Source organism: Bos indicus, chromosome 6 (genome assembly GCF_029378745.1).
Source record: "Bos indicus isolate NIAB-ARS_2022 breed Sahiwal x Tharparkar chromosome 6, NIAB-ARS_B.indTharparkar_mat_pri_1.0, whole genome shotgun sequence".
NCBI classification, from domain to species: domain Eukaryota; kingdom Metazoa; phylum Chordata; class Mammalia; order Artiodactyla; family Bovidae; genus Bos; species Bos indicus.
The window spans coordinates 2,189,108-2,201,706 of NC_091765.1; the positions used below are offsets into that span (position 1 = coordinate 2,189,108).

A 12,599-nucleotide genomic window follows, 5' to 3' on the forward strand; every position below is an offset into this window, starting at 1 on the left:
GAGGCCAGCGGGACAAGTGACTGAGGGAAGCCCTCAGGGAGTGAAGAACTGAGGCCCTCGGTCCAAGAGTCCTCAAGGAGCTGAACTCCACCAAGAACCATGTGAGGGAGCTGGGAAGTGGACCCTCCCCAAGCTGTGCCCTGAGACGAAGCCACAGCCTCAGGTTATGCTTTGACTGCAATCTTGTGAGAAACCTTGATGGAGAGGATCCAGATAAAGTATGCCTGGTCTGTGACTCACAAGAACTATGAGATAATAAATTCTGTTGTTTCAAGCCAGTGAATTGTGGGATAGCTTGTTAAAGAGTTAACTGATGCAAAACCAAAAAAATAAAGCAAAGATATCTTTGAAAAGATTTTTTATTTCACATATTCCAACAAATAAAGTGCTTTCAAAAAATGGAACAAGATCACAAAATTCTCAAGAAAAAATGATAGTCTCTGAAGCTGTAAAACTTAACTGAAGTTACAGACTTGTGTAACCTTGTTTTAGCAGTAAGCCCAAGTCTACAGAAAATTTCCTTTAAAGATTTGAAAACTTTCTTTAGAACGAGAAATAATGTGATAACCCTCGGAGTACAAAATGTCCACACAGCTTTAGAAGACCTCATTTTAAAGAACCTCTAAGACTTAGTTCAAAGAAAGTACAAAGAAACCAAACTTACATTCTGACTCAACTGTGGACTATGATTCCTTATAATAATTTATTCATGAAAAGGTTGCCTCAAGACAGGTTATAAATATACAATAAGGCAGAGAAATATGTACCATAAAATAATAAATTTCAAAACAATTCTATGTTAATATATTAACTTTTTTTTACAAAAAAAAAAAAACCCAACAAAATGCTTCAACAGAGGAAAAATGAAGTAACAGCCTATCAATAAAAATTAATCTATTAATTACATTCTATTCAAAATAAATGCTTCTTAATTAAAAAGCAATCAATCTTCATTAGTCAGAGATTCTTCAAATTTATTTTAGAAAACATCTGACAATTCATAAGATAGTACAGAAACATTCTATATATTGGAAGGGAAATGTTTACGCTGTATTTTCAATTCAAACTTAGTATTTTGTTTCAAAAAGCATCAGAGTTAACTTTCAAAGATACAGCAATAATGTATTGTTTTCATATGCATAAAAGACTATTCTAAACAACAGAAACTTCTGAAAAGTTTCTGGCATCATAGAAATATTCTATTTAAGAAAACTGGTATTAAAAGTCTCTCTTACATACAATCTTTAGTGATCACTTCAGAAAATTCATTATAGACCAGTCTTCGGATTCATACTTGAGATTAACAAAGAAAACACAAAAGCAGTTTATTCAAACACAGCAACAGAGAGAGGTTTTCAGGGGCAATACACTTTAACTATTTCTATAAAAACCATAAATAACAAAATAGAACTTTTCCTAAAAGGCAATCAAAGCCATCAAAGAATCTAGGTACAACTAGAAAAAGAAATGTCATTTCAACTGCCCAATATAACTAGAAACCTAAAAGAATGATCATTTCACCAAACACACTTAAGGTACACAAATACACATAAATATTTTTTAAAAAGTAGAGGAGTAATGCCATGCCTACAACTGAGAAAGCTTACAGTATATAATACCTTGAACCACAAGTAACCATAATCACAAAGATAAATTCTAGAATATGATAAACTAAGTCACTTAATATCAAAGACATGACAGGAATACAATGAACTAATTAAGAGAATCTGATCTTTTTTTTTTTTTTTTTGCAGTGATTCTATCCTGAAGAATTCTAGGGCACTTCCCTTGCTTAGCAGATAAATATGATGACAAATGTCAATAACAAATACCTTGTTAGAGAATCCAGAAACGACACACAAGCCGTGTTAAAAGTGAAAAAGTGAAGTCACTCAGTCGTGTCTGACTCTTTGCGACCCCATGGACCGTAGCCTGCCAGGCTCCTCCGTCCATGGGATTTTCCAGGCAAGAATACTGGAGTGGGTTGCTATTTCCTCCTCCAGGGGAACTTCCTGACTCACGGATTGAACCCGGGTCTCCCACATTGTAGGCAGACGCTTTACTGTCTGAGCCACAAGGGAAGCCCTTAAGCCATGTTAAACCCCATTCAATTTTCAAGGACCATTTCCAGTTTAAGTTCACCTCCTCCTTGAAGCTATCCACTAACATGTAACCATTTCATTCTCAATAATCTTGCTCTCTGGGGAGCACTTTCCACACAGCACTTAACATACTGTACTGACCAGTCATTTAATTTCACACTTGTGTTTATTTCCTCCATTGCAACTCCCTGAAGACTACAAATACGTCCTATTGGGTTGAAAAACAAGTTCGAAAGAAATAAAAAGAGGTTTCCAAGGTGGTGAAGTTCTACCCGGAGCTCGTTTTGCTCCACAAACACATCAAGAACACATCAATAGGTGGATCAGTTATCTACATCTACAGGTAGAGCACCAGCTGATCACTAGCAGAAGACCTTGGATACTGGAAAGGACAAGAGGGATCACTGTGCAACCAGGTAGGATGAAAAAAAGAAGGGGAAAAGAGGAGAGGACGTGGGACAAGACCTGTGCCCTGCAGGGGAGGTGAAGGCGGGTAGAAGTCTCATCTGGGGTTGCCCCCTAACTGACAGGGCAACAACAGACACAGGTGGAGCATCTGAGGTGTGGAGAAGGGGGAAACAGCTGGCCTGTGGCAGACGGACAGAGACCTTCACAGACGGCTGGTGCTACAGCCCTGGGCACCCCAGACTGGGATATGTCCCCACCAGTGTGCACAGGGGCTGAGAGCTGGAACATGCAGGCAAGACAGAAAAGCTGGGGAGAGGACGGCTGCTGGCTGTAAGGAGACAGCCTGAGAGGACGGAGGGAGGAAATCTGTCCCTGGGAAAGCCTGAGGAGGAAACTCAGACTGCCACAGACGCAAGGTACTACTGCTGAGTGGTGAGCAGGGGTGGGACCTGCCATCACACCCTCTCTTTCTCCGTGTGCTGGCTCCTGCCTGCCGATGGGTTGGGAAGGGTCCCAGCCAGGGCAGGCCCTAGCGTACCTCTCTCTGGGCACTGGGAAAGGCCCCCAACAGCGGGCCCACACATGCCCACAGCTGAATTCCAGGAAAGGCTCCCAGTAGGGCTGATCTTAAGCTAGCCATCTGTCACACACACGACTGCAAGCTTCCCTTCCAGTCCTCATCACTGAAGGACTGGATTTCTCGTGGCCACCAACTCCTGCGCTCACTTGTTGATGCTGAGACTCTGATCCCAGCAGCCGTGCCGCCTCCACACCCTGTCCTCACCAGGCCAGACCTGAGAGCTCTCAGGCAGCCTCGGGAGCAACTCCTGTGTGTGGCCAACACTCAGAGGTGGGGCGAAAACCACAGCTGAGCCCCAAGGGTCTGGTGACTAAGGAATAAAAATCTCTCCGTGCAGCTGCACAAAATGTAGATTAAATCCCTGCGATCAGCTTGCTAAACCCAGCATCTATGGAATATTCAAATGGACAGTGACCGTTCCCACAATGGAGACTGGTCTAGCTGTAGCAGCTGTGGACTCTGCAGCAAGTACATGTGAGAGACGGTCAAGGTTAGAGTCTGAGTGTCCCCCCAGTGCCCATAGCAGGTCCAGAGACCTAGTTAGAGGTAACGGCGGGTCTGCTGGGGAGGCAGAGGTTGGCTGTGATTCATAGGAGGAGCAAGGACACTAACAGATGAGACCCCAGGAAAATATTATTATTACTATTATTATCCTATATTCTGTTGTTGTTTCTCTCATAATTACCACTTCTTACTTGAAACTGTGAAAGCGTTAGTTGCTCAGTCATGTCCAACTCTTTGTGACCTCATGGACTGTAGCCCACCAGGCTCCTCTGTCCATGGGATTCTCCAGACAAGAATACTGGAGTGGGTACCATTCCCTTTTCCAGCTCATCTTCCTGACCCAGGGATTGAACCTGGGTCTCCTGCACTGCAGGCAAATTCTTTACTGTCTGAGCCACCAGGGAAGCCCTATTTTTAAATTTTTTCTTTAATTTTTTTAAATTTGTTTTACAATTTTTCTTTTTTATATACTTTTCATTGTTTTCTGTTTCTTCCTGTTCTCCCTTTGTTCCATTTTGTTTTTATCTTTTTTTAAATTTTTCTGTGTTTTAGGTTTCTTTGCTTTTTTTCCTGCACTCTGCTTTTATTTTTTGTTTCTGTTAATTTTGTTTTTAATCATTTGGTTTGACTTCTGGGTTACTTTGCTCTGGTAGTTCTCGTGCTTCCGATTTCTCCGTTTTTGTTTCTTCTGTGTGCAAGAGTGCACCTGTTATTTGTTCAGCTCTGGTGTTACTATTTGTCCTGGGCTCTGTTTCTTCGTTTCTCTTTTGTTGTTGTTGTTGCTCCTACTTGTTTATCTCTTTGCCATCTGTTTCGAGTTTTCTTTGACACCACCCATGTTACTTTATCCTTTTTCTTTTGCCACACTGTACGACTTGCAAGGCCTTGGCTCCCCAGCCAGGGGTTGAGCCTGAGCCTTTGGGGTGGGAGTGTTAAGCCCAGGATGCTGCACCAGCAGAGAATGCCCAGTCCTAGGGAATATTAATCTGTGACAGTTCTCCCAGAGGTATCCTTCTCAACTCCAAGACCTGGCTCCACCCAATGGCCTTCAGTCCCCAGTGCTAGATGCCTCATGCCAAACAACAAGCAAGACAGGGACACAGACCACCCATCAGCAGACAGACAGCCTGAAGTTGTACTAAGCCCAGAGACACCCCAAAACACACCACCTGATGTGGCACTGCCCATCAGAAGGACAAGATCTAGCACAATCTACCAGAGCACAGGCACCAAGACCTCCCACCAGGAAGCCAACACAAAAGACAGGACCAAACTCACCCACAAGGGGCAGACATCAGAAGCAAGAGGAGCTAAGACTGCAGAAAGGAGACCTCAAACACAGTAAGTTAGACAAAATGAGAACATAGAGAAATATGTTGCAGATGGAGCAATGTAATATCCACAAAACCAAATAAATGAAGAGGAAATAGGCAATCTACCTGAAAAACAATGCAAAATAATAATAGTAAAGATGACCCAGATCTCAGAAATAGAATAGAGGCACAACAGAATGGAGAAAATATAATAAATATTTAACAAAGAACTAAGAGAAATAAAGAGCAAATAATGATGAAAAATATAATTGAAATGAAAAATACACTAGAAGACATCAATAAGAGAATAACTGAGACAAAAGAATAAGTAAGTGAGCTGTAAGATAAAATTGTGGAAATAACTACCATGGAGCAGAATAAAGAAAAAAGAATGAAAAGAAATGAGGATAATATCAAAGACTCCTTGGACCACATTAAACTCACCAACACCTGCATTATAGGGATCCCAGAAGAGAGAAAAACAAAGAAATGGCTTGAAAATTTTTTGAATAAATTACAGTCAAAAATCTCCCTAATATGGGAAAGGAAATAGCCACCCAAGTCTAGGAAGCACAGAGAGTCTGAGAGTCCCATACAGGATAAAACCAAGGAGAAACAGGCTGAGACACACCGTAATCAAACTACCAAAATTTAAATTAAAAAAAAAAAGCAACAAATAAGATAAAAGGAACCCTCATATAAGGTTATCAATTGATTTTTCAGCAGAAACTGCAAGCCAGAAGGGAGTGGTAGGATATATTTAAAGGGATGAAAGGGAAAATCCTACAACCAAGATTACTCTATCCACCAAAGATCTCACCCAGATTCAACAGAGAAATGAGCTTTACAGACAAGGAAAATAGCTGAGAGAATTCAGCACTACCAAACCAGCTTTACAACAAATACTAAAGGAACTTGGGGGAATGGGGGGAGGAGAAACATATGAAAAAAGACCTATAAAAAAACCCCAAACAGTAAAGGAAATGGTAATGAAAAATCTCAAATAAACAACCTAAACTTACACCTGAAGCATATATATCAATAATTAACTTAAATGGAAATGTATTAAATGCTCCAACCAAAAGACAGAGACTGGCTAAATGCATACAAAAACAAAACTCCTATATATGCTGTCTACCAGACACCCACTTTAGACCTAGGGATACATACAGACAAAATGAGGGGCTGGAAAAAGATACTTCATGCAAATGGAAATCAAAAGAAAGCTGGAGTAGCAATACTCATAATGTTAGGTAGTTAGAATAGGGAAAGAGAGTCCAGAATGGCGGTGGCTAAAAGATAAGGAAGAGAAAAGCCTGCGAAAATAGAACAAAAGAAGGTCCGAGGACCAGAGTGATCAGATCAGATCACTCAGTCGTGTCCGACTCTTTGCGACCCCATGAATCGCAGCACGCCAGGCCTCCCTGTCCATCACCAACTCCCAGGGTTCACTGAGACTCACGTCCATTGAGTCAGTGGTGCCATCCAACCATCTCATCCTCTGTCATCCCCTTCTCCTCCTGCCCCCAATCCCTCCCAGAATCAGAGTCTTTTCCAATGAGTCGACTCTTCACATGAGGTGGCCAAAGTACTGGAGTTTCAGCTTTAGCATCATTCCTTCCAAAGAAATCCCAGGGCTGATCTCCTTCAGAATGGACTGGTTGGATCTCCTTGCAGTCCAAGGGACTCTCAAGAGTCTTCTCCAACACCACAGTTCAAAAGCATCAATTCTTTGGCGTTCAGCCTTCTTCACAGTCCAACTCTCACATCCATACATGACCACAGGAAAAACCATAGCCTTGACTAGAGGGACCTTTGTTGGCAAAGTAATGTCTCTGCTTTTGAATATGCTATCTAGGTTGTTCATAACTTTCCTTCCAAGGAGTAAGCGTCTTTTAATTTCCTGGCTGCAGTCACCATCTGAAGTGATTTTGGAGCCCAGAAAAATAAAAGTCTGACACTGTTTCCACTGTTTCCCCATCTATTTCCCATGAAGTGATAGGACCAGATGCCATGATCTTCGTTTTCTAAATGTTGAGCTTTAAGCCAACTTTTTCACTCTCCACTTTCACTTTCATCAAGAGGCTTTTGAGTTCCTCTTCACTTTCTGCCATAAGGGTGGTGTCATCTGCATGTCTGAGGTTATTGATATTTCTCCCAGCAATCTTGATTCCAGGTTGTGTTTCTTCCAGTCCAGTGTTTCTCATGATGTACTCTGTATATAAGTTAAATAAGCAGGGTGACAATATACAGCCTTGACGAATTCCTTTTCCTATTTGGAACCAGTCTGTTGTTCCATGTCCAGATCTAACTGTTGCTTCCTGACCTGTATACAAATTTCTCAAGAGGCAGATCAGGTGGTCTGGTATTCCCATCTCTTTCAGAATTTTCCAGTTTATTGTGATCCACACAGTCAAAGGCTTTGGCATAGTCAATAAAACAGAAATAGATGTTTTTCTGGAACTCTCTTGCTTTTTCTATGATTCAGCAGATGTTGGCAATTTGATCTCTGGTTCCTCTGCCTTTTCTAAAACCAGCTTGAACATCAGGAAGTTCACGGTTCACATATTGCTGAAGTGGACCGGAGTGAGGACCGCAGTTAAAACAAACAACACTCCTGGCTGGCCCAATTTATATAGGACAGGCCCAGGGAGAAAAAAAACATATAAAAAGAGGAGCCAAAGCACTCTCTCTCTCTCTCCCGCGCGCTGGGGCACTCTTCTCTTCGCGTCTTTGGATCAACGTGCCCTCATGCCTCGAAGATGGATTTTCCTGCTATCTTCTAAATAAAATAGAGCTGTAACACTGAGCTGCAACACTGATTTGTCTAAGAGCTATAACATGGTCTGTTCAAGACCTGAGGGCTATAACACGGTCTATCCAAGACCTGAGAACTGTGACACGCCGAGGGGGCTTTAATGTCCGTCACTCCAAATCTTTGTTGTGACGAGACAAAAACCGAGGAGCATACACTCACCTAACACATATAACATTATTCCAAAAAAGGTTAGTATCCTAGGTAGATTTTCATTAATGTTTTTCTTTAATTTTACTAACTTTCAGGAGCAAATTTTTACTAGCAGGTAGTCTCTTTAATATTTATTTACAGACATAAGACAAATGAAACAGAATTGAGAGTCCAGAAACAAACTCAGGCATATAGAGCCAACTAATACTTGACAAGGGAGCCAAGAAGACTCAGTGGGTGAAAGACAGTCTTTTCCATAAATGGTTCTGGGAAACTGGACATTCACATGCAAAAGAATGAAACTGGTCCGCTCCCTTACACCACTTGCAAAAATTTGCTCAAAATAGATGAAAGATTTAAATGTAAGGCCTCGACTGTAAAATTCTTAGTAGAAAACATAGGGAGAAGAGTTACTTGACACTGACCTCAGCAATGACTGTTTGGGTATGAAACCAAAGGCATAAGCAACAAACGCAAAAATAAGCACGCAGGACTACATCAAATGAAAAGGCTTCTGCAGAGCAAAAGAAATGGTCAGCAAAATACAAAGGAGCCTACAGGAGCTGGGAGAAAATATTGGCAAAATCACCTACCTGATAAGGAGTTAGTATCCAAAATACAAAAGGAATTCATACAATAACAACAACAACAAAAATCTAATTAAAAACTGGGCAAGGACACGAATAGACACTTTTCCAAAGAATATATACAAATGACCATCAGGTACCTCTACTATTACTAAAGTAATTGCAATAACTAACATTTACTAAGCACCAGACACTGGGCTAAGCTGTTTACATTTAATTTTCATAATTCTATTAGTTAGACACTATGATTATTCCAACTTAACAGAATAACTGAGTTCTAGAGGGGTTAAGTAACTTCATCAAGACCATAATTTAGCAAAGACAGGTGCCAAACATGCTCCAGGACTCCACTGCCCACATTCTGAGCTGTAGGAAAGAAGTTTATAGAGTAACTGATACAAATGTGCAAATGGAAAAACCTCCAGCTCCAAGCTGAGGTTAAATTCAAGACAGGATGCAACAGAGACACTGCTGATGCACCAGAAAAATGACAGGCCAGGAAACGTGCCAATGAGAACAGATTTATATTCCTTGACTCATAAGGCAACATACTCCTACTGTACAGCCTGACAAAAGTGAAGTTCTGACAGTCAAGGACAACTACAATCAAATGTCAATGAACACCCCCAATCACAAACACACAATCCAACTACTAACAGTAGTTAGGCTAGAAAATTATGAAGAGCTGGCAATCGCACATACTGATACGTAAAAAAGACTGAATTTACACAAACGTGTATAGCCTGAAGCAAAAACTGACGTGAAAAATGAAAATACAATGAAAAGGAGAAAAAGAAAATAAAAAGGGAGTAATGATACTGCCTTGATAACTGACCAGATAACTTTTAATGATAATGATAATGACCAGATATCAGACCAGATAACTTTTTGGTTATCTGGTTTGATAACTTTTTAATGACTTGATAATGATAATGACCAGATAACTTTTTGCCACACTATAAACTTTCTATGTCGTTGTTTTCGTTAGAAACTAACTGAAAAATAAATATTTAAAAACCATGTTCGGAGAAGGCAATGGCACCCCACTCCAGTACTCTTGCCTGGAAAATCCCATGGATGGAGGAGCCTGGTGGGCTGCAGTCCATGGGATAGCGAAAAGTCGGACACGACTGAGCGACTTCACTTTCACTTTTCACTTTGACGCATTGGAGAAGGAAATGGCAACCCACTCCAGTGTTCTTGCCTGGAGAATCCCAGGGACGGGGGAGCCTGGTGGGCTGCCGTCTATGGGGTCGCACAGAGTCGGACACGACTGAAGCGACTTAGCAGCAGCAGCATGTTCGTATTCAAGAATTATTCTCAAGAACAGAAGCGAAAAAGGCAAGAAAGAGCAGCTCTGGCATACAAACAAGCTGTAAGTATAAAGACAAGCAAGCAGAATTTAGATACTAGTTACCTCTAAGTGGCTCCTGGAGATAACAGATTCAAGGAGGAGAACGGGGATTTCTTATAGAAAGTAATACTCGAGAATTCCTTATACAATTGACCTTTATACTTAAATGTGCTATATAGGCTCTCTTTCGCGAGAGGCGCGGAGGCGGGGTCTGGGGTGGGAGTGGTCACTGGCGGGAAGGCGGGGAGAGGACCGGAGGCCAGCCGACCGCGCCGTGCCAGCAGCTCTCAGTTCAGCCGCGTCCTCTGCGCCCCCGCCCCCACCAGCTGAGGAGCGAACAGGCGGAGCCTCACGCATCCCCGAGGGCGGGGGGCGGAGCCAGGCAGGGCCCCGAGCAGAGCCCCGAACGCGCGGAGCCCTCGCCCGCCCCGTCCCTTGGTCTCAGTCCCTACCCGCTCCCAGCCGCCGGACACCGGCCCGCCTCCCCGACCCGGCACTGACCGGGGCCTTCTAGGAACCTGGGGGTACCCACCATGGCGACGTTCTCACGGTTTGGGCCTCGGAACTCCGACTCCAACGCCAGCACCTGACCACCGGCAGCAACGGCCCGTCGCGCGGTGAGTCCCGCCAAACACACGAGGGGCGGAAGGAGCCGGGCGACCCGACCGGAAGTGGGGGAGCGAGTGCTCTTTCCTGAAACGTCCCTGGAAACAAGACCCCCGATTTTTGTGAGCCGCAGGAGACTTTGACGTGTCAGCCGGGCGCTCTCCGGTGCCGAGGGAAACGTGGGCTCTCAGGCGTCTGCCCTGCGCTCAGATCCAGGACCACACAGCCTCTTCAGACGAGGCGGCTCTAGGCTCCCGCCCAGCCCAGGCCTGCCCTCTGCGCCTCCTGGCTGCCGGAGCGAGGCTCCCGCGAGGCTGTGTCCTCACCCGTGAGAGCCCCGTCTGCACACTCGAGGCTTCCTCCCACCTGCTTTTTCTGTGTTCTCAGGATGTATCTTCGTTCCATCTGTACTTGGTAGGAGTCCATGGACATTATATTCATTCAGCAAATTGTGTGCAAGGCTTTGGGAACGGGCAAATTATTTCCATGGCCTTGCTCAGCTCATATTCCAAGGCAGAATGTGGAGGAAAAAACCCCCAAAACAAAACCCTATCAATTAATATTGTTTCCAGTAGTGTAAGTATTTTGAAAAACAAAGTTGAAGGGAAGGCAGAGAAGTTGTTTTAGGCGTGGTGGTCTCTGAAATCCACTTTTGAAAGAGTTTAACAGAGACCTGTGTTAAAGCCAAAATTTTCAAGACACTTACTAACAGAAGTGAAGTGAAGTGAAATGAAAGTCGCTCAGTCGTATCCCACTCTTTGCGACTCCGTGGGCTATATAGTCCATGCATTTCTCCAGGCCAGAATACTGGAGTGAGTAGCCTTTCCCTTCTCCAGGGGATCTTCCCAACCCAGGGATCAAATCCAGGTCTCCCGCATTGCAGGCGGATTCTTTGCCAGCTGAGCCACCAGGGAAGCCCAAGGGAAGTTAAGACAAACTTTGTATTGAAGAGATTCCTCCTCTGTGTAAGGATCACCACAATGGGGGAGAGATCTACTGGGAATATACGTGGACAAGTGGGACTTTATAGCCAAGGAGCAGAGTCAGGGTTGGTGGACGGAAAGTACTATGAAGAAACATTAAGGATAATGGTGTGTTCTGGCTACACTAAGCTAATGCGTAGGTGCTAGGTTGCTTCAGTCGTGTCCGATGCTGTGTGACCTGATATCCTGCAGTCCACTGTGCTCCTCTGTCCTTGGGATTCATTCTCCAGGTAAGAATACTGGAATGGGTTGCTCGCGGCCTCCTCCAGAGGATCATCCCGACCCAGGGGAAGGAACCCAGGTCTCTTCCGTCTAACATGCACTGGCAGGCAAGTTCTTTACCACTAGCGCCATCTGGGAAGCCAAACCTGGAAATAGGCAGGCTGGTGTAATCAGCCATCACCTGATAGTAATAGAGGTTGACCAGATATGGAAGATTGGGGATTCTGTCTAAACTGACTTCCCTACTAAAACTGAATAATCAGGTAAGAATAGGAAATCCAAAATTCCAGGCCGTGTTGAAAAATGAGTTCAGGGGAACCTAAGTAGAATTTGGTCAAGGAGAGATGCTTGTCACCTGAATTAAAGGAGAAAACCAGACAGTGGCAAGGAGCTACAGACGTAGTGAAGTTGGGTATGTTTGTTAGATATGTGTGTACAGGTTCATGTATTTAATCAACAAATATAGCCATTTAAAACTAAATTGTAACCAAGAGTGGGTGACCACAGGATCCATGAATCTTGGGGCAATGCTTTTAAGTGTGTGGAAGTGCACACTGTATGAAGCTACACAATCAAGGGCAACCTTGCAGTATGTACTCTGGAAGTATTATTCTACTGATAACAGTTAACCCATAATGTTTACACCCTACTTCTGTACTCTCACCATTTCCTGTGAAGCCACCTTACACGCACCCAAGCCTATTCCCTGAATCTAGCTCAGGGCACATCATTGTTCTGAGTTCTATGCTACTGCAAATCCAGTAAGCATTAAATTATTATTCTGTGGCCATCATTTTAAAAGTTTACGAGTAACAATTGCTGGAGAGGCTGTGGAGAAAAGGGAAACCTATACGGCTGCTAGGAATGTAAGCTGGTGCAGCTACTCTAGAAAGTATGGAGGTTCCCCAAAAAATCTAAAAATAGAATTACCATATGATCTAGCAATCCTACCCTTAGGCATGTGTCTAGACA

General features: G+C 43.4%; 1 protein-coding gene across 1 annotated transcript in view; it reads right to left on the minus strand.

Annotated features, from left to right (window-relative positions):
- TMA16 (translation machinery associated 16 homolog) overlaps positions 1–10,692 on the minus strand; it is a 30,165-nt gene extending 19,473 nt beyond the window's left edge. Inside the window, exon 1 of the mRNA XM_019962184.2 lies at positions 10,349–10,692. Within this exon, the coding sequence (XP_019817743.1) occupies positions 10,349–10,351 (3 nt within the window). The 5' untranslated portion in view covers positions 10,352–10,692. The remainder of the gene's footprint in view (positions 1–10,348) is intronic.
- Between the last annotated feature and the right edge of the window lie 1,907 nt (positions 10,693–12,599).